The 22,743-nt window shown below is 41.4% G+C and overlaps 2 protein-coding genes across 2 annotated transcripts in view; one reads left to right on the top strand and one right to left on the bottom strand.

The window, feature by feature from the left end:
• Positions 1-1,369: 1,369 nt before the first annotated feature.
• aldh4a1 (aldehyde dehydrogenase 4 family, member A1) lies at positions 1,370-12,031 on the bottom strand. Its single transcript, XM_071494278.1, has 15 exons — positions 11,874-12,031; positions 8,867-8,960; positions 8,671-8,763; positions 8,417-8,464; positions 7,853-8,008; positions 7,524-7,673; positions 6,808-6,882; positions 6,467-6,654; positions 5,918-5,991; positions 5,202-5,398; positions 4,913-4,960; positions 4,666-4,818; positions 3,738-3,859; positions 2,891-3,009; positions 1,370-2,762 (listed from the first exon to the last, which is right to left on the bottom strand). Exons 1-15 carry the CDS (start codon positions 11,912-11,914, stop codon positions 2,650-2,652), a joined length of 1,671 nt encoding a protein of 556 aa, XP_071350379.1. The 5' UTR covers positions 11,915-12,031; the 3' UTR covers positions 1,370-2,649.
• A 2,108-nt stretch (positions 12,032-14,139) lies between these two features.
• The window catches only part of rnf123 (ring finger protein 123), a 137,321-nt gene continuing 128,717 nt past the window's right edge, over positions 14,140-22,743 (top strand). The window contains exons 1-11 of the mRNA XM_071493713.1: positions 14,140-14,343; positions 14,931-15,047; positions 15,386-15,470; positions 18,158-18,237; positions 19,929-20,026; positions 20,198-20,252; positions 20,747-20,832; positions 20,976-21,062; positions 21,155-21,222; positions 21,949-22,077; positions 22,456-22,567. Of these exons, the coding sequence (XP_071349814.1) occupies positions 14,966-15,047; positions 15,386-15,470; positions 18,158-18,237; positions 19,929-20,026; positions 20,198-20,252; positions 20,747-20,832; positions 20,976-21,062; positions 21,155-21,222; positions 21,949-22,077; positions 22,456-22,567 (882 nt within the window). The 5' untranslated portion in view covers positions 14,140-14,343; positions 14,931-14,965. The remainder of the gene's footprint in view (positions 14,344-14,930; positions 15,048-15,385; positions 15,471-18,157; positions 18,238-19,928; positions 20,027-20,197; positions 20,253-20,746; positions 20,833-20,975; positions 21,063-21,154; positions 21,223-21,948; positions 22,078-22,455; positions 22,568-22,743) is intronic.

Here is a 22,743-nt window from a genome sequence, read left to right as displayed (position 1 = left end):
AAGATAAAATTGCAGAAGTATTACCAGCTAAATGCACTTAAATATTAAAAGTAATAGTACTCATGCTTAATCATGTCTTTCAGAGTGAAGTATTCATTCAAAAAGTAACAATACTACAATATAAAAATACTGCTATCAGAACGTTTAAAAAGGTAAAAGTACAGAAGTATCAGCAAAATGTATGGAAGCCAAGAAAGGCCAGAAGGATTTGAATATTATAAGCAACAGAATCTTATTGTGACATTCCGTCACGAATGAATACTTAATGTTGACATTATTTAATATGCAAATATAATTTTTTTTCTTTTTAACTAGAACTTGAAATTTCTGAAAAAAAATCCAAAATATGAAATTTAATTATAGAAATCCAGAGATGCTTTTCAAATTATTATTTTTTTTTAATATTATTTTTTTCAAAATAATTCATCATGAATTATTTATTGAAGATTAAATTTCCCATTCAGTCATTCACTTGCTTGTGTGATGTTGATTGAAAGTAAAGCACAAGTACCTCAGTGCTTTATTACTTTTATGGATTAAATGAAAGAAAATAAACTTGTGTATCTCTGCTTCTCAGTCCAATATGTGTCACTGTGGTTTTCTGTGCAGCCTGTTGTTGAGACAGTGGACTTAAAATTGGCAAGAGTGTGACATGAAGTGTGGGAGACAGACATCCTGAGGAGTGGTCATAAAACTTGTCTGTGCTTTGAGAACTTGAGGGTGTGACAGGAGTCATCCTCAGTCTGGACAGGAGTCACGTGGACACACTTGCAGGCTAATAGTGGGGGGTTAACAGTGGGGGGCCCTTCACAGAGAACCTGGACAATTGACAACAAAAGAATGTTTTGATATGGCAACATGAAGTTCACATGGATGGATTTAGTCTCTATTATTGTTTGTCTTACCTCTATTCAGGGGATAGTTGTGCGCCACTGGAACTACAACTTCAACCCTGTTTTTTAGTCTGTATTTGACCACATGCAGTGAAAGTGTCCCATTAAAAGCAGCTGAATCAGCTGTGATCAGCTCCTGTTTGCAGTGCACTCATGGATGTACAGACAATTATCTCTGAATTACTGTGATACTGAAGAAAACTTAAAAACATGAAGATTCTTAATGAAGTTCTGTGGCATCTTTTTTTCCGGTTTTCAACTGGATTTCTGCAGGTTTGTTCTGGATGGACGTCAGAGATGATGATATCCTCAGGAAGGGGAAGTCACACAGAGTCCTGTCAACATGTCTGTCCAGATTTGATTCCTTATGAGAAGGATGATCATCTCTCTCTCTCTCTGTGTTAAAGTAGCTGAATCAGATCTGGTTGCATTACAGACAACCAAAGAAGCCAAGAAACCAAATAAGCACACACGTGTTGTAGTAATAATTAAATATTTATTGTCAAAATTAAACTATTTGAATTTACAGTTATTAAGGCAGTCACGTTCTGAAAATATAATTCATTATTTATCTGACGTCAGCTAAAGATTCAAATATACTCTGCACATAATGATAAAAGACAAAAAAAGTATTTATGGACATTATCAGCACTTCAAGACAGTTTCACAGCCCACTTCAAATAAACTGTAAATGACCTCTGTATGTGTTTCTGAAAGGAACTCAGAGTTTTAAGCTCAGACTGAGTTGCATGAAGCTTTTGACCCCGCCTTGTTGATACAGCGGCCGACACACAAACTGTGAGCGGAGCAGAAAAAGGGATTTTGCTGCCACACAAATAAAATCAAACACAATTAGGACAAAAGAGGAGAAAACCTCTTTCTCACAGAGACCTCTTCAACATCAGCATCAGAATTCACTGTCAAATTTCTTTCATAACAAATATTAGACGTTACTGACCGATAAAATCTCCCATGTTGTTTGACATGTAACATATATTGACCTAATCTTAAATTCAGTAAAGACTGCGACTAACCATTTTTTTTTCTGTTGTCGATTAATCTACCACATATTCTCTTGATTAATTGATGAATCATTCAGGCTATAAAACATCAAAACAGTAAAAACTGTGTCGACCAACAGCTGAAAACCCAAACAGATTCAGTTTACTCTCTAAAGAAAACAGAAAATGTTCAGGACTAAGAGGAGCTTTGCTTAAAAATTACAAAAAAATTTAATCAATATCTGTATCATTGTTTTAGCTCTAACTTGACTCAGATTAAAAATGTGTATATTTATTGTTCAACATCAAGACACAGATTTTGTCTTTGACGAGCAGGAAACTGTTCTGATTATTCTGCAGGTTTTTACTGTGATTAACGTCAAGCAGCTAAAACTGTCCAGACAGTGAGACGATCTACAGGAAGTGGTCCGTGTGAAATCAGAGTTCATGGAGCTGTGGATGGAAGACATTCTCACCGCTCTGCTGCAGATACATTCACGTCCGGGCTCAGTGCAGAGCTTTTCTCAGGGGGACAGTGGGCAGACTGAGAATCAGGCAAGTAGACGATGTCTCTTCGTTTCATTCAGCAGAACTCTATAAGTGTGCGGTGGTGTTGTTGTTGTTGTTGTTGTAGGTGACTGGATGATCACCTGGGAGGGAGGGAGGAAGGGAGGGACGGACGGAGAAGGGAGGAGGGAGGAGGGAGGGCTCTGATTGTCTGATTGGACCAGCAGGCTTCAGTCCTGGACTCCCTCTCAGCCCATGTAAGGGTACCTCCATTCTTTGAGTGGGACGTGGGTCTCCTTCACCACCTGTGGAGACGTCCATCTCAGGACGTAGTGTGGACCTCCAGGTTTGTCGTTGGTGCCTTGAAGAAGAGAAAGGTGAAAGTTGAATCAAACAGACGGTGTGTGTCTGTGACTCAACAGCCACAAACTGGAGAAAACCCTGCCTGTCATCACCTGGAGTGACTGGAGGACAGGTAACAACTCTCACCTGAAGCTCTGGCGCCACCAAAAGGCTGCTGGGCAACAATGGAGCCGGTGGATTTGTCGTTGACGTAATAGTTCCCCGCAGCGTTTCTCAGGGCTTTAGCTGCCTCGTTGATCACAGTCCTGCAACAGAGAAGAGGTTTTCACTGGTTCTCTGCTCCAGGATTTATCAAGTGTCTCAAACTGGACATCAGAAGTTCTCAGTGACACATGAAACAGACTTTATGAATAAACACTGATGTACATGAAGCATGAAGAGAGGAAAACTTCAGCAGTGTGTGTGGAGTGATGATGAGGAGACAGGAACCTTCCTCACATGAACACATGAAACAAACAAGTTTCCATCCTTTGGATGGAGCTGGAGCTCTTTTAATGACCTCGTCTTCCTCTGCAGTGGTTTAATGGCAGCGTCTGGAGAAACAGCTCCACCAGCTGTTTGCCTCCAGCAACCAGTCAACTCATATACACACAGCAGCAGTGGAGGGAAACGAGACTAACAGTAATAATCAGCAGGAGGAGAAATGTTCCTGGTGCATTAGTAAATATAATTCTAGGATTTAAGTGGTTTATTATTTGGGCATCATATTATTGCAGATATTCATATTGTTTGCACATTTCAAAACAAAACTGGCAGAAAACTGCAGTGCAACTTCTCCTGGTCAGCTCAGCCCAGTCCACTGTGGCACAACCAGACACACACACACACGTGTCTAAGGAGAGAGGAAGTGTATACCATTTCATATCACTGGCGCTGCCTGTGATGTGTTCTGTATGAGTATCTTTGACGTTTTATAAACACAGGCGCTGCTCTAACCCGTCGCAGAGAAACGTGTAGATGAGCACCGTCTTACTTGTCCTTCGCGAACACAGCTCCTGTCAGAGCATACGGTGACGTGTTGTCTATCAGCTGCAGCACCTCTCTGTAGTTCTTCTCTGGATAAACGTAAACTGTCAGAACCGGCCCAAAGATTTCCTGCACAACACAACACAACACAACACAACATGTAAATAAATGTAAATGTAAAATGTAAAAATACATGAAATGAAAATACACATTGTGGTTGAATTTTGAGTATTTCTTAAATTTGATGTGCAAATATTTCCGTAAATATCCTGTAATTTTTTACTCATGGAGAAAATAAAGGGATCAGTGGAGTGTTTTAGTGATGACCAATACACACACACACACACACACACACACACACACACACACACACACACACACACACACACACACACACACACACACACACACACACACACACACACAGGCTGTGGTGTGTTTTCAGGCTGTGAATCAGGGCGTGAAACAGGGTTTGAGTGGGATGAGTTAATCAAAACAGCAGACGATGTTTCTGTGGGACACGTTTCACATGTTTGTGTAGATGATCCTTCAGTTTATCCCGAGGTTAGTCCACGTGCACACAGTGTCATCTCTACACAAACATCAGCAATAGAGAGCAAAACCTAACACTGTGTCTTACTGCAGTTACTGGTTTATATATTAGAATAATTATAATCTTTTTTTTTGTATAACCAGCAGCAGGGGAAACAGCAGAAGAAGACAAAGACATTTGGCCTCTTACAGGAATCAGTCCAATGAACAGATTTGTTCTTAAGCTGCACATCGAGTAAACAGAATCTGGGGCATCACCACTTTTCTCTTTTATACAAACAACATTTAGTTATTGAGTTGTTGAGTTATTTTCTTTGAGTAAAATTGGAAAAAAGTGTGAATGTGGATCACACTTCTCTTTAGTTTAGCTCGCCGTGTCACACCTCGTTCATGATGGCGTCCTGCGGGTCTTTGGTCTCGATGATGGTCGGCTCCACAAAGTAACCCTTCTTGTCGTCGCAGTTACCGCCAGCGATGACGTTTAGATTCGGAGAAGACTTGGCGTGATCGAGCCACTTCTTTATCCGAGCAAACGACTGCAGATTAAAAAACGACAAGAGGAAACATAGCAAAGAGTTAAACGTCTGCACAAATCCACTGAAAATGATAGAAAGAGGACAAGAACTGTACCTTATCATCTATCACAGCTGAGAAGAAGGTGCTGAAGTCCTCCACAGGCTGAGGAGAGAAGAGAGAATCATCAAATCTGACGACTGTTTGCTTTAAAGTCAAATATTCTTTGGCTTCAGCTTTAATGTGACGATCAGCTGCTTTTCTTTATAGAATATGACACTGAAGTGAACCTCTGATGCTTTTCTCAACATTTTATAGATTAAATGATCTGCAGATAAATGGACAATGAAAATAATGATTACAGCAGCCTCAGTCATTTAAATCAGCTTCTTCTTTGTGAACTCACGTCTCCCACTTTGATGTTTCTGTGAATGTCCAGTAGCCCCTGTTTGATCTGCGGCCACATGCTGTCTGGTACGTACATCCTGGAGCAGGCCGAACACTTCTGACCTCCGTACTCAAACGCTGAGCGAATCGTCCCCATCACCACGCTCTGAACATCCGCTGTACTGTGGACGAAGTGGAAATTCTTCCCGCCGCACTCTGAAAATATCAAGAGGCGCATTCGGTGACAAGCGAGCAAAGCTTTGTTTATACAGCACCTTTCATTCCAGGTGGAAGAACAATGTCCTGCACGAAGCATGAGGTCTCACAGAAGTTGCAACCACAAAAACTATGTTCATAGTGTAAAGATAAAACATTAGACACAAATTAAAACAAACACATAAATGATACCTATGAATTAAAAACCATTAATAAAATAAAATAATTACGACCAATTCCCTATCAGTAAAAATGTATATACGATTTACAAAAAGTAGGAATAAAATATGATTAAATATAAAAATAATAATCAGACCATTAAGATAATAAGACATAAACCCAATAAAAGGAATAAAAATACAATGGTAAAAACAGAAAGACTACACCATGCATTATTTCAGGAAACAGAGAGAAAGAGAAGAGGACAGCAACAGTAAAAAGCCTTGTGGATAATAGGTGAGATTTCCTGACTGTAGATTTAATTTCCAGTTTTTACAGAGACAGATTCATGCTGCTCACCTCCTGCCAGGCGAGGGAAGGTCCTGTAGGTGTCCAGATTCTGCGCCACCTGTTTCCAAAGTCGCCTAAATGTCCTAAAGAACAGAGTCAGTCAAAGTGTTGGTGAGGTACCATCCAGAACGACTACAGCCACGTCAAAGTGGGACAGGGTCAGTGAGGGACGACACTCTCATGTGATATAAAACTAAGCAGCTTGTTATAACTAATGTATCTACAACAGCTGGTTAACAAGGTGGAAGGAAACTAATATTTTCAAAGGAGAGAACACAAACACTCAGATTCAGATTTCACTGCGATTTTCATTTTTTCATGAATTCATTTTAAAATGAAGCAACCATGAATTCAAACCCTCACCGTAAACAATGAGGAGAGGCTCTGCTGACTGCCGACATAACACAGCAGCAGAAGAAACCAAATTAAAAGGAGACAAAACAGTTCACAGGTGCTTCAGCTGCTCTTTAACAGGTAGATGAACCCAGCAGTGTTTCAGCTTCCACATCTGAAACACACCGAGAGTACGGCGAGTTGTTTCCGGATGCATCGACTTACGGGACGCTGCCGGTGAAGTTGATGCCTGCCAGGTGCGCAGAGGAGGTGATGGCGTCTCCGAACACAGGACCGTCCGCCGGCAGGAACTGGATGATGTTCGGGGGCAGACCGCACTCCCTCAGGACTTTGTAGACGGCGTAGCTCGCAGACATGGCGGTGTCGCTGGGCTTCCACAGAACTACGTTACCCTGGCAAACAGGAGTCAGAAAAACCTGAGCATAGATCTTTACAAGTCGTCAGAATCAGTAGGATCACAACGCTGTGCACAGTGTGCTCCAGGCCAGGGATCCAGAAACTGATCCAGCTATGACACACTCAGAGACAAACATGTCCACACTCACCATCAGAGCTGGGGTTCCTGCCAGGTTTCCACCGATAGCAGTGAAGTTAAAAGGAGCCACAGCTGCTACAAAACCCTGAGAGGAAAGGCAGGCAGACACACACATGGATTTATTTCATCAGAATAGAGGAAGATACAAGACTGAAAGCTTTTGTCCTCTTATTGTTCTCATCAGAGAGGGAAAATGTACAAGAGCAAATCTAAAATAAACAGATGGATTGACTACTTAGCAAAAGTTTAAAAGCCACTCTCAGTCTGCTGCTGCTTGAGGGATCTGCAGCAGTGCACAAAATATATTTCTGCCCACTGACCTTTATTCTAAAGATTTAACATTAGTTAAATGACCTCTTGTTGCAGAATTATGAGGAGCAGCAGTGGATTTTTTTTTTATTTTGTAAATGAAACCAAACTTAATGTGAGTATTTCTTCTTCTGGAAATAAATGTGCACAGGAAAGTAGTGAACTAATGAACTTAAATCTGAAGCTTGTGGAGATCTGCAGTACCAGAAGGAGGCAGAACAATCAACTGACAGTGAACTAAAGGAGCAGACAGAACTGTCGCAGTCGACCCTCCGTTTAAAAACCTAAACCCTCTTCCATAAAATAATACACAGTGCAACAATAACACAGATTCTGGCTGAAGTCTTTTTTCCCCACATGGAAATCCAGCTATTTAATGCCTACACACCACAGAAGAAGAGTGTGAGATGTTCCTACCTCCAGCCCGCGGTACAGCATGGTGTTGGTGCTCCCCTCTGCGTCTAACGGCTGCTGCTTCTCCAGCTCAGTGGCGTGTTTGGCGTTAAATCTGAAGAAGTCAATCAGCTCTGCAGCGGCGTCGATCTCCGCCTGGACCACCGTCTTACCCTGAGACCAAAGGAGCACAGCACTGAATTAAACTGTACGGCTTTGTTGAACAACACATCTGTCTGAATCTAGTTAAGTTTTGCTGTGTGAATTGTTTCCTTGTCTAACATAACACTGACTTTATTCAGTCTGTCTCTGATAGGTTGAGGTAAACAGGTGTCTGAGAGGTTTTCCTGTACCTGTCCGATCATGGTCTTGGCGAGGATCTCTGCTCTCTTGGGTCCGCTGATGACATCGGCGGCCTTGAAGAGGACCTGGGCTCTGTCCTGGACTGGCTTCAGGTCCCACTCCCTCCTCGCTGCCACAGACGCCAGGATGGCTTTGTTTATCAGCTCCTGCATCGATCACGTTCAAACAGGTGCAACAGAAAATACAGAGTCATGAAACACAACAAGGATTTGAGGGAATGGTCAAAGATAGAGACGCGTGTGTTCACAGCTCTCCCTGCTGGACAGAGGGAGGCAAACACAGTGCAAGTGTCACTTCAGCTTTTTATTACATGATAACAGTTTATGTGGATGTGTCACTCTGTTGTGTTTTAGTGTGGAAAAACATCTACAGTCTGAAGGATAAAAATATGTCTGGTTTTCCTGCTGAGGATCATGTGACTATGACTAAATAGGATATTTTCTATTATGATAATATGACGTAGGTATGATTTTTACTTTAAATACCCCACCCACACAAACCCTCAAAAAAGACACATTAGTGCGTGCATGGTTTCAGCCTAACACTCATCTTACCTTGTCAGCATAACAGAACTTCGCCACCTTATGTGAGTGATTGAACGGCTTTGAAAAGAAACACAGGAAGTTTAATTAATAATTACACAAACAACATTTTTGATTAGATTCAGAAGTTATTACAGTAGTGCAGCTGAGTTTTCTCTCTTCTAACAGAGTAAACTTATTCTGCTGCATGTTTGCACAGTGATATGTTCAGGGAGTTTACATGGGGCAATAGTTTACTCAGATTACAGAAGGTGCTGTTGACTCACGGATAACTGATATCTGATGTCTTTGGTCCACACATGCTCGTCTCCAACCACACATGGGATCTCCTCTGTCTTCCCCCTCAGACCGTCCAAGGCCTAGAAGAGCATGAAGTCAAGATAGAAGCACAGAAACTAAATTACAGGTTGTGATCTGCAGAGTGTATCACAGGGAGTGTTGGGAGAACATGCAGGTTCTCACCTTCAGCAGCTCTTTTCTTTCTGCACTTCCCTCGTTAAAGCCCAGGATTGGCTCATTTTTCACCTCGACAGCTGCACAGGAGGAGGTTTTCAACCTTAAAACACACACACAAACAGGTAATTAATCCTTTATTAAAAACAATCCCACATCTCTTCATTCAGAGTGTGTCTCCAGTTAAACTGTGTTGTCTGTGCCACTCGGCAGGAAAACAGCACAGATCAGCAGAAGCCTCTGAGCTGAACTGGCTTCAACTGGCCCTGAAGGTCCTGGTCATGGTGGGAGGATGTTGAACTCAGCTCCCACAGCCGGTTTCAGCTCGATGCTCCTAAGATCTGTGCCAGGATTTTCTAAGGCAAGTTCCTCATTAGTTTCTGTTGTGCAAATAAAATATAAACCAACTGAGGCAGCTGATAAAGGTAAATTCATGAGTTGCAGTCAATCATTTTTAGACAGAGGAGTTTGGTAAAAAGCAAACAGAATCAAGCAGGAGTCACAGAGTCACAGTCATTTTAAGTTTGTACAATAAAACCACTTTATTTGTTCTCCAGCAACTAGGCGGCCCTTTCTTTAGTCACCTGCTCTTCCTGTTCTAACTTGTTCTTATATAATGGTTGGACCTGCTGTAAGCTGGTTGTGCTGCACACAGAGTTTCTCACTGTGGAGAAATAAAGACTGAAGTGAAATATTCAAGTTAAACTTTAAACAACAAACAGAAAAATCTGTCAGCTCCTCAATGAGATGGCTCTCACACCTGAAATCAATAACATGAACGTGCTGCTTCTGTCTGACCTCCTGTCTGATGTGAAAGTTCTGTGGAGAAATTAAACCAGGCCTGAAACTAACGATTATTTTCTGGATTGATTGCCACCTATTAATCCAGAAAAACTGAGAATCCTCAGAGTAGATGGAACCATTTAATCTTACAAAATATGATACGAACTGAATTAAAAGTTAAAATCCTAATTGTTTTGGATGATAACTTTTATTTCATTGCCACTGAGATGACTATACTTTAGCACGTAACAGGTTTTACAGCATCTGCTGCTCTAAAGTTAATGTTTGTCACCTAGTAAAATCTTTATGAGGAAAACAAGCTTTGGCTTTCCAGCCTGATGTGTCAGTATGGGCCTGTTTGACTGCAGAGCTGCAACAGTTAGTTCATCAACAGAAATTATTTAAGTCATATTTAAGCCAAAAAAAAAAGCAAAAGCCAACAATTTGCTCTTGCTTCTCATGGAGATTTGGCGTTTTCTTCACTTTCTGTAAAATAAACTGAATATCTCTGGTTTTTGACAACGACTTGATTACTCTAAATTAATCTATAATAAAAACAATAATTTGTCCCTGGAGATTTTTTTTTTCCTGACATAACATCTGGATAGACAGCTGCTCTTAATTGGACAAAGCAGAAGAAGCAGATGAAACTCTTAATGCTTTTCTTGAACCTACAGTAACATTAAAGTGAATGTATTTGGTCATATTACAGAGCAAGTGATTTAAAGATTCACACAGCAGGTGTTTGCTACAGACCTGTTTGGCTAACTTCTTCACTTTAATTTTTTATGCACAACCTTTTAGTTTGATCCAGTTCCCCTGAAAGTTACATCACAGCAGGTCTGTGGAGCCTTTCATATATGATTAACTTCACCAGTCTGAACTTTCCGAACTGAAGGTCGCAGACGACAGCCAACTCTGGAGGAGGGGGAGGAGGAGCAGGGGGTGGACAGACCGGCTGGTGGCGTTAAAAGCATTATAGGCATTATAACACACCCACACTCTCTCTGACAGCCTTTTTTCTACACATTTGCTTCTCATTCAGCTGCACACTGAGCCTTTGTGCTTTTGTAGCCTGGACATCAAGAGAGAAAGAAAACAAACATCTGGAAATGAGAGGAGTTTAGTTACTTGGGTTTTTACAGGTGGCACAGGAAAACAGACATTTTCCTCTTTCTAAGAATCAGTCGCTGGTTCTAAGAAGTAAGAGAAGGAAAATGCAGAGCCCCTGAAGTCGTCACATCCATCCTACAGAAACCTGAATATGACTGAGCTGTATGCATGTGTTTAAGTTAACACTCAAACTGCAGCTGAATTCAAGGAGTAGCTGATATCTCAGACACACACACTCATTACAGTGTGCCACTGTGTGACTGCACAGCACGTCACTGCTGTTCCATCGACCGACACCGCTTCTTACATCAAATGCATAAAATGTCATTTTGATCATGTCCATTTACATATAGCTGGTGTTACTGGTCAAACTGTGTCCCAGGCTGCCCCCAGTTTGTGCCTCAGGATTAATCCTCAGATTCTCTGAAAGATAAACACACGGTGATGTTTGAAAAAGCCGGGGAGGGGGTGTAACAGCACTTGGCTCAGCTCTGCAGGCATGTGGGTGAAAAACTTGTGTGTGCACTGCACTATGAGAGAGATTTTCAACCCACTGGATGAAACAATCAGCCATCCTGATGGTTCTGTGAGTCCTTGAAGGTCCTGGGGAAAAAAACCTTCAGAACCACTGTGACTTTTCAATGTAATGCTAATATATCAGAGGCACAAACTGGCAAGACAGAGGAGAGGCATGTGTCAGTGTGATATATAAACCAGCAGCTGGATCTGGCAGAGAGCAGTGGCCTGTGTTCAGCAGAGCCATGAGTCAGGAAACAGCGCAGAGGCACCTTTTAAATCACATTTCCTCCAAAACACAAACACATTTTCTGGCTCCAAGCGACTGATGAGGTTTCACAAATGAACAGAAAGTGATTAACAGCAATGCAGTGTGTTATGAAACCGGCACAAACGTGACTGAAGCGGGTTCACATGTACAGAATATAAAATTAACTCTGGTGGCTTGTTGAAGGCTCAGCCACGGACAGGAGCGTGTGTGTGGGGAGCAGGACAGGTGAGTGAGGGTGAGGGAGAAGCTAACATTAGCTGACATGTTGTAACCGTCGCCCCGGAGCAGCGGCGGTCTCATGTCGGCTCATGTGAAGCGTCAGCTGGTACCTACCCCCGCCAAGACCGGGCCACGGCCGCCCTCACACGGAGCATGTTCACACCACGGGCTGATAACAGCAGGAGCTGACGGAGAAAACCAGCGGAGACACACCGGCAGGGAGGACACCCGACTCACGGATCAATAATTGATCAGATAGACGGAGTCAGGAGTGAATCCAGATCCAGGACTACAACCCGACCCAACTAACGCTTCCCGGGGGGGGGGGGGGGGGACTTTCAGTTTTGAAAGCCAGATTTCCTTTCGCTTTGGAAACAGTCATCCATTCAATATGAATGTGATAATGTCAAATATATTTTAATATTAAGGACTAAACGGACGGAAACGCGCTGTTTTATTTGTCAAACGTTAAACATCTGTCGAGCAATCCCTCCCTCTTCTCTCTGAAATGGACCATTCCACAGGCGGGTCTGCGACTGGCCAATCAGCGAACAGTAACATATCCTCAGCCAATCACAGGCTACAGAACAAAGCTCTATATTTGACTAGCTTCTTGACCTTATGATAACCTCTCCACTGTAGTCATCATTTCACCTTCATTACAAACGGGACTTTAAATAAAAATATCATATATATATATATATATATATATATATATATATATATATATATATATATATATATATATATATAAAATAAAAATATTCACCTATTCATCGATATAAATACTTCCAAGAGCTTCTGTGTCCATCTGACAGTTGTATAAACCCATCAACAAGAACAGTGATGCTTTAAAACTTCAAAACACATTGCATATATATTTTGCATTGTTTGAATAAAATTATTGATAAAAAAAAAAACAATTTCTGAAGTATCTCCAGAGAACAATATGCTGAAAGCCCTCTGAGTTGATCATTCAGTGTACATAATCAATAGGATGCATTATAAGATGAGGACTGAAAAGTCTCCAACCCTAACCCACTAAGTTTCACATGTCTTGCATCCTGTGTATTTTGCTGTATTCACCTGTCCTGTCTCCCAGATAACTTACCTGTCAGAGGTGTTTCCTGTCAGTCCCCCCTACATCCCCTTTCTTTGTTCTGCCTCATGTTTTCATTGCTTTCCAACATTCTCCACATGTATGACTCCATGGTTTGGGACTTTACCTGTTCTGGACTGACTACCTGTGTACGACACCTCACTACCCAGTAAAGACTTTAGTTCTTTGAACCTTTCATCATCTCCCGAGTATTTCTCTGCATCTGAGTCTCTGTTATCTACAGAGTTGTTACAGTATGTATATGTAGAAGTTCTCATTTACAGGTGTGCTCAGTTTACATCATAAAACCAAACAATAAAAAATGAATAAAATATTCAAAAAATAAATGCCATATCTGAGTCTTCATATTTACTGTTTCAGCCTGTGTGAACCTGAAGTCTGCAGCCTGACATAACCCTCTCTTAACAGATCATCTGTACTGACAGAGAACAACCACAGGATGGAGTTAAACTTCAGACTGTTGCTCACATATAGACTATATCCGACCAGGTCCTTTCTCAAAATTCTCTCTGTATTTTTTGCTCTAGCATTTACACTTTTCTATTTTTCTGACTACACTGTTGCTTGACAATCAGCTCTGATCTCTAAAAACTCAGAAGTACAAGTTATATTCATGGCCAGATTAACCTGTTTTTGGGACCTGGGGCAAACATCTGCTGTCACTGGAGTACCACCGGTCCCAGTTTTCTGTGTGTTCTTTAATTTTTTGGGAATTCACAAATATTGTTTCCTTGAGTTTTGCTTCTTTCTCGATGGTGGGTTAGGGTTAGTTGTTTGATGTCCTTCCAGATCTATATTCTTTATATATGTTAACAATCTCTCTATATTATACTGTCATCCATATTTTCCACATTGTAATTTTACTGTATTAATTTTACTGAAAAAGGGGATCCATCCTCTGTTGCTCTTCCCAAGGTTTATTCCAGGTTTCATCTAATGTGGATCAACGCAGAAGAAAACAGTATATTGTTCTTTTTTATAAATAGAATAAAAATTTCACAAATCTGAAACTGTCTACTTGTTAATCTACTTCAGGTTTGACAAATACAACTGTAGTTTTTAGCTAGACGTGGTATTTATTATGTGGCCTCACAAAGAAAAATCTGTGGAATTGTTCTTTTTCTATTTTAATAAATAACATCAAAATTAAAAAAATATTGTTTTCACAGCTAGAAGTGGCGGAAAAACAGATAATAAGCTGCTGAATATCATCGTCTGTGTATCATAACCACTCCTCAACCTGCGAGACTTCAGTGTCATTTTTGTTTCGCGTTTTGTCAAGAACCGTATTTTGAACCAGCTGTCGCTCCGTAGCTTGAGAGGTGTTGTCAGGGAGAACTGTTGTGGTAGAAATTAGCTTTTAACTCCGAACAGCAGCAGGACATATTTTATCTGTCAGTCCGAGCATTAGCCTCACTGACGGGCCACTGCTGGAGGACCGACTCGTTTAACCTGACGGCCGAGGTAGGTGCTAACGTCGAGTTCATTTATCTGCTAGCTGCTGCTGTTAGCCAGCGGCTAATGCTGACCTGTCTGACAGAGAGCAGAGCAGCCGGGCTAGGGCAGGGGCTGCACCGGGGAAGGGTTCCAGTTCAGCCGGCCTCGACCAACAGAGGGTCTGGGCTATGGGTTCCAGGTCAGCCGGCCTCGATCCACATGGGGTCCGGGGGAAGGGTGTTTTGTAAACACAGTGAGCTAACGCTAAGCTGTGGTTTCACTGGTTCACTCATAACGTTACCGTGTGGAGTGGGTCATACAGTACCTGCAGTAAATGTACCTGCAGTAAATGTATCTGCAGTAAATGTACCTGCAGTAAATGTATCTGCAGTAAATGTATCTGCAGTAAAAGTACCTGCAGTAAATGCATCTGGAGCAAAAGTGTCACCAGTAAAAGTACTTGCAGCAAAAAGATCTGCAGCAAAAATACCTAGAGCAGAAGTACCTCCAGTGACAGTATCTGCATTAACCGTACCTACAGTAAAAGTACTGAAGTAGTCTTAGTTTCATGCAGTAAAAGTACATGAATTCCTGAGTGTGTGCCTGTCTCTCAGCAGTGTGTGGGTGCAGCTGACTCCAGTCAGACAGTATGAGCTCTAAAGGAGGAGGCACCGCTCTGACCCGCCGAAACTACAGGCTGTCTTCAGACACAGACAAACCCAAAGCTACAGGTATGACCTGCTGGTGGAGTTCTGCATGTACACCTTATAACACATGATTTATTTTTATTGATTCAGGCCGACTGCCATACACTTATTTTTTAGCAGTTTCTTCATCTGTCTTCAGACTTATTATGATCATTTGATTTGTGCTGTTGCAGAGTGAAAACCTTTTTTTATTAACACCAGAAAACTGCAAACGCAACTGAACCCATTACATGTACACAATTAAAAATAATATAATTTCTACCATATCACACATTTCTTACACTTTGTTTGTGAGTCAGTAGACAGGTGGACAGTCAAACACATCCGTCTGAAACTGATGAATGTCTTTGTCCTTCTGTCAGGTATAGTGAATGAGAAGCTGCTGAGTGACTACCTGCATCATGTATTTCCTTCTACCAAACAGGGACCTGCAGTGGCCTCCCTCAGGTAAAAGCACAGTCTGCTCATCCTTTCTGCTTTAGTCTGTCACAGCCACATTACAGCAGAGTCTTATTTACTGCTGCGACCGAGGATTCATTTTTAGGATCAGTTATTCTGTTGACAGTATTTTGGATTACTGTTTTTATTTATAAAACATCAGAAAATAGTGAAAAATGTGACAACTTTCATTCGAAATGTCTTGACAAGTAGTGGGTGGATTGTCATGAAATTTGGTTTTCACATTTATTCCCCCTGGCTGTTGACTCGTTGCCATTTTCACATGGAGGACATCAGCTGAGGCTCAACTGGACTGAGATGCTGTTACTGATATTGTTGAAACTATCACCATGGCAACATAGATTCATCAAGCACTTGATCAGGAGCCCCTGTGCACCTGCTCGTTTGTGCAATTACCCAATCAGCCAATCATGTGGCAGAAGTGCAGTGCCGTCAATGCTCATATGAAACATCACTCAGTCACTTTGACCTTGGTATGATTGTTGGTGCCAGACACGCTGGTTGGAGCATTTCTGAAACTGTTGACCTCCTGGGATTTTCACACACAATAGTTTCTAGAGTTTTTACTCAGAATGGAGGGAAAAACAAAAATCATCCAGTGATCAGCATCTCTGTGGAGGAAACGCCTGGTTGGCTCGGTAACTCGATAACCACCGTTTACAACTGGTGAGCTTCTCAGAATGGACAACATGTCAAACCTTGCGGTGGATACTGCTACAACAGCAGAGGACCACTTCAGGTTCCTCTCCTGTCCGACAGGAACAGAAACCTGAGGCTGCAGCGGACAGAGACTCACTGAAACTAGACAGTTGAAGGCTGGAAAACATAGCCTGGTCTGGTGAGTCTGGATTTCTGATGCAAGGGTCAGAATCTGGCATCAAAGCATGAATCCATGGAGCAAAACCTGCCTTGTGTCAACAGTCCAGGCTGGAGGTGGTGGTCTAATGGTGTAGGAAATGTTTTCTTGGGCCCCTTAATACCAGTCAGTCGTGGTTTGAGGGCCAAAGCCTATCTGAGTATTGTTACGGTGCCTTTATGGCCACAGTTTACCGTCTTCTCACGGCTTCTTCTCTGATCTGATTTTACATATTGTTTTCTGGTCGGTGCTGTTGAGTTTCACAAGGTGTTTTTCTCTGATGTGTTGAGGTCTTGAGCAACAGATAAAAACTCAGTCACAGCTGTTAGCTGACTGTGTGTATGTGTGTGTGTGTGTGTGTGTGTGTTTGTGTGTTGTACCGTGACCTGGACTAGTGTTTCAGTGCCCTGCAGCCACTCGCATCTTCTCTTAAGCCAGACAGATTCATGTTACTTTCAGCAGCTCTATACATAGACACACACACACACACACACACACACACACACACACACACACACACACACACACACACACACACACACACACACACTTCAGTTAACCCTTCAGTCACTCTCCACTGGGTGAACCCTTACAGACCAGAAGCAGGGCTGCTTTGGCTCTTTGTGAGGATTAGTGGTGAACTCCTGACAGCAGGATGAGTTTCACATGGTGATGACATTGGAAAGCTCTTGCAGGCCACACAACATAGCTCATGTGTAAAAATAAGGCAGGTCACAATCATTCTGGATCCACATTTATCTGGTGTTAAGGCTGTAAAGCTGCAGTCTGGATGTGAAGGTGCAGCAGCAGGAGTTACTGTCAGCGTCTGACTTCAACCCTCATCTCTGTCATCAGAAGGAATAACTACATTAACACAAACCGGAAACATGTGACGCTGTAACAGTTAAAACATCAGAGAAGCTGACTCACTATCGGCCCCCTGTAGGCACACCACTTCATCTCTAGTGGGCTCTCATTGGTCCTTTGTTGGCTCAAAATGTCAAAGATGACAATTTAATAATGATGAGATTTAGGAAAATCAAATACATTTTCTGGAGCAGAGACTTCACATTCAGTACCACAGTGACAGTGCAGACAGGATAAAATTAATATAAGCTTTATTCTTGTATTTTTAATCATGAATGCTTTATCTAACTTATTATAGATAATCTCCAAGACATGTCAGCAGGTGTTTTCACCTGTGTCTGTGCTGCAGGTATCCAGGATCAACGCTGAACCAGCTTCACAGACCTATTTTTCTCTTAGGTTTGCACGTGAACGACTTTTGCTGTTTATCTTTTATTTAAAACTGAAATTTAACTTTTAGCAGTTTGATAAGTTCAAAGAAGAGAAGTGATATATGTTAATCAGAGAGAGATCATTTAAATGGAAAAGATCAATAACTGGTCACAGGTGTTTTTTTTGGTCCTGGTCTATTTACAGTAAATGTTGTATTGAGCCACTCTTTGTAAGATGCATTACAAATGTTTTAAAAGGTTTCTTAGTGAGTCCTGGACCCTGTCTCACCTTACAGTAGCCTCTGTCCTGGGGCTGGGCCATATCACCTGAAATCATGACTAGTTGTCACGGTAACCATCAATAAAAATGATTCTTATTAAACACACTCCAGTGTACAGGCTCCTTCATCCCAACAGTGGAGCTCATATTAATTCTTTTTACTACACAATAAAGAGAACCTAAAGAAAATATAATCAGCAACATAAAGAACATAACAAAAGTGAATCTGATCATTTGTTGGCTCTCCTCTCTTTTTGTTTTCCCTCTACTAATCATTTTTTCTGTTTCTGTTCTCGTACAGGAAGCCTCTCGGTTTCCAGGATCTTGGTGCTCACCTGGAGAGACTTCTGTCTGAGGGAGAACCCACTGAGGACAGTAGAGGTAAAGGTGCAGCCACATTGTTGGCAGTTTGTGTCATAAACCTGTGTGATTTTTAAAGTTATAATATGGAACTTAAAAATGACTAGACCAATGTTATATATTGTGTTAAGTTGTGTACTTACATTATCCAAACTGTTTCCATCAATTCTCTTATGTAGAGAAATATGTGATGTTATTCATGGTCTGTTTCATTTAGTTGCCCGTCAGTGGCGAATCATACTCCCTATGTGTATGCGTAAGTCAAAAGTTACTTTTTAAACTTAAAACTAAACTTTTATCCTGTTTTAAGCCACTTTTTAAAGATAGACTTTTGACACCTTGGTTGTTTTCAACTGCGTATTTTAACCGGCTGAAGGATTGTAGTCATCGGACACCTGGAGCTCAGGTTATCAGAGAAAAAAACCTGAGCAAATGTTAGACAGCTCAGCTCCCATTCAGAACCTTTTCAAAAACTCGTATTTTTAACGTGAAACGGCTTTTTTCAATAGTTGTACCTGTATTAATCCCCTGGTCTGTTTGATATGGACCGAAGGACATCTTTGTGAATAATTTGGCTGCTGGTAAAAACCTCCTGAACGTCCTGGACCAAGAGAAGCTGACAGCAATGATGGTGAAGACAACAACTCCCATGATCCCATGCTACTTCACAACGTCACCCAACCCCGTCTTTTGTTATTTTTTGATTGAGAGACCCCCAGCGGCAGAAGTTAGATACTGTGCGTTTAAAACAGTTTTTCTTTGAAAAGAGTCTCCAGGTGAGCTCTGTCCACAGCGAGACAACTGGACAACATGAAAACAATCACATCTCATCTTCAAAGTCTCTTCAGTTAAACAACAAACTGCAGCACAGGAACATCTGGTGAGAAGTGAGACAGACAGCTGATAACATCTGTATTTCATGATCATAATGTCATCTGACACGATCAACATAAATACAGGTTAATGACAGAGGCTGTGTGACGGTCTGTGTTGACATTTACAGAGATCGATCGCAGAGAAAGAAGAGACAACATAAAGTTCTGAGCTTCACTGCCACAGTCTGTTAATCCTGCTCTGTCATCACCTCAATTCAACACGCAGTTGCTCTCATTTCCACATTTTTCTGTTTCTGTTGTCAGACACTGAACCAGAATGAAAACTGGTCACAGATCACAAAAGCCAAGTTAAACAGCAGCTGCAGATACAATCATTATTTCATGTGATGAATGAAGATCAATCCATCCAATGACAGCACTGACATCTAAAATGAGTGATGACAGAGAAAATTAGTGTACAATTAGTGTAAAGCATCTGTTACCATCTAACTGAGCTGCCAGTGTGTATTTATGTTGTAAAACATGAAATGAGTCAGTGAAACAACTTTATAAACTACATCATGAAGAACCGACTCTCTGCTCCTCCAGTGCTGCCTATAGATGCTGCAGCCGTGATGCCGTCAGATCCTCAGGCCCCGCCCTCACTGAGCAGCTGATGCCATCATTTACCAAAAGCTCAGTTTTCCCTGAACACATTGAAACATCAGGCCATTTTTAGATTTATACAAACTGAAATGCTCAGTTTGTGGATGAGACAAACACTGCAGGGCTGAAATGTTAAGTTGATCAGCTCAATGTGGACGTACTTAGAACGCAGGAAAAAGACACTTGAATTGTACTAATACTCAGAACCTTTGAATCTCTCTGTGTCTGCAGATCAGGCTGTCGAAGGTCGTCTGGGTCCTCAGCCAGTCGTCCTGGATCACACCAGCGGCTTTGAAGGACTTCTGTTTGTAGATGATGACCTGTTAGGGGTAAGATGATGTCACACATCCATCGTTTCGTCCCAGAAGGAAGAGTTAACACTTTACCGACTGTGATTCCAACACTTGTGATATAATAAATTCGTAACCACTGCTTTAAAAGATGGCGTCTCACCTGTTTCTGAAGGATATTATTTTTAATTCTAACTTTTATAATTTCAGGTCATCGGCCACAGCAACTTCAGCTCCATCAGAGCCACAACATGTGTTTATAAAGGTAAAACAGTTTATTCCAGTTGAGGATATAAACAGATATAGTTTCCATGGAATGACTTAAATCTAAAAGATGATAACATGTGACTTATGATGGGCTCAGGCTGAACTGTAGAGTGCAGAGTTTTGTATAATAGTCTCTTTGTGTCTGAGAAAAAGAAGCAGGGTGTTTAAGGCAACAGTTACATATTATGCAGTATGCTGTCTAATGCTATATTTGTACACTTAACGCAAAACTCCACTATATCAGGGTTAGAATCTGAACAGGGTAGTTCAAATGCAGACTCGACCAAACCTACAGAAAAGCTTCAATGTGCTTTACTAGGGTTAAATAACATCCAGACCCTGATGGGGCTGAGGGGAACAATGCTGCTTAAATACTTGATTTGTTATTTTTCATTACTTAAATGTTATTAGATATGAAAGTTTAATGGTGTTAATATTTCCAACCAAAAGTCTTGATTTTCTTATTGTCGTCTGTTCTGTTTCTCTCTGCAGGGAAGTGGGCATACGAGGTGCTGATCTCCTCCCAGGGTCTGATGCAGATCGGGTGGTGTACTCTCAACTGCCGCTTCAACCAGGAGGTACACACACACACACACACACACACACACACACACACACACACACACACACACACACACTGAAGAGATGAATGTGTTTGAATGTGAATGTGTGTCACTGTACAGAAGATGCAACTGTCTTTTTTTGTGTGTTTTCCCCTCAGGAGGGAGTGGGCGACACACCTGATTCATACGCGTATGATGGAAACAGAGTGAGAAAGTGGAACGTGACCACCACTAACTACGGGAAGGTGAACAGTCATTCACTGGAGAGTTCTAACTGTGATGTTATACTGTAAATGCACCTCGATGGTGAGATTAACAGCCATTTATTTTCCCTCAGTCGTGGGCGGCAGGAGATATCGTCAGCTGTCTGATAGACCTGGATGAGGGAACCATCACATTCTGCCTGTAAGTAAATGACTCAATTATATTTCTTTTTCATGACCAACATAAAAAAAGTAAGTAAAAAATAGTTTGACATTTTGAGAAATATGCTTATTTGTTTTCTGACGGAGAGTTAGATGAGAAGATGTTGATCTGGACAGAACCAGGCTAGCTGTTTTTCTATCTTTATGCTAAGTGAAAATAGCTTTTTCCCCTTGTTTCCGGTCTTTGCTCTAAACTAAACAGCTGCTGGCTGTGGCTTCATATTAACTGTACAGACATGAGAGTGGTGTGGGTCTAGACATCTGACTCTCGGAGGAAATGAAGGGGAATATTTCCACAAGTATTCATTCAAGGGCAAATTGCAGGATAAGAAGAAACTATAATAAACTCAGACGATAAAGTACAGAAAAAGCAGATGAGGAAGAAAGAAGAAGAGGAAAAGCCAATGTTCAGTTCATCAATCATCCTGCAGCCTCGCAGTTTATAGAAACTTATCAGTTATCTGCACATAAATTTTAGTCTAATGTGTTTTAGGATTTAAAGAAAAACAAAACCAAAGAAATTGTGAAAGGTAGATGACTATTGTTTGATATAATAAGTCTGTGTGATTTTCTATCCTACAATAAAAACTTTCTTGGCTGCTGTTCAACAACCTTGTTTTAAATGATTGAATCAGTTACAGTCATGTAGTCTTTACATCATGGCTGTTTTCCTGCGTATCTTCATGCTGTTTTCTGATGTCCTCAGGAATGGCCAGTCTCTGGGCACAGCGTTCACCAACATTAAGATGGGTCCAGGTGTCGCGTACTTTCCTGCTATCAGCCTCTCATTTAAGGAGTCGGTGGCTTTCAACTTTGGCAGTAGACCTCTCAGATATCCTTTTCAGCCCTCAGGTGACATCCAGCATCTTATGTTGAGTACTTTCCTTCATTTTTATTCCTCTTTTGTTTCATTTCTGTATTTCTGTTTTGGACCATGTCCACACCGGGTAAGTTTATTTGTACAGAAACTTCAACAACAACAAGGAGAATTAGTTCCCAACAGAGGCAAAAAAAAAGGTCTGTGGATGTGTGACCTCATGTTGTCAGTTTTGTCTTAATACTTATGCATTTCTGTCTCTTGTTACCAGAAACTGAAAATATACAAAGAGGTTTCTCAAAATATTTCTTATTTCGGCTCCACTGCAGCACAGCTGTTACTTCATACATGTTACTAAGTGCAGTATTTGTCTTTAACCTGAGTGTGATTCACATACCCTGTGGATGGCTACATGCCCCTGCAGAACCCTCCAGCTGCAGACCTGATGAAAGCTCAAAAACTGCTGGGCTACATCAAGAACATCCTCTCCACTGCCATCGATACCCAGGTAGGAACAGGAGCCGGGTGGTTTTGTGTGTTCTCTGGGCTAAAGTTTTATTTTCCGCCAGATAAATGTTCTGGTTTGTGGTTTTATTAGATCAGAGTCTGACTAATTTCACGCTTCTGCTTGTTTGGTTTGTGTGTAGTTGATTAGCTAATCTGAATTAGCTCTGAAACAAATAA

The sequence above is a fragment of the Trachinotus anak genome, unplaced genomic scaffold (assembly GCF_046630095.1).
Source record: "Trachinotus anak isolate AG129_WGS33_773 ecotype Australia unplaced genomic scaffold, CSIRO_AGI_Tana_v1 ptg000013l, whole genome shotgun sequence".
Classification (NCBI taxonomy): domain Eukaryota; kingdom Metazoa; phylum Chordata; class Actinopteri; order Carangiformes; family Carangidae; genus Trachinotus; species Trachinotus anak.
This window is presented reverse-complemented; position numbering and strand designations above follow the sequence as displayed.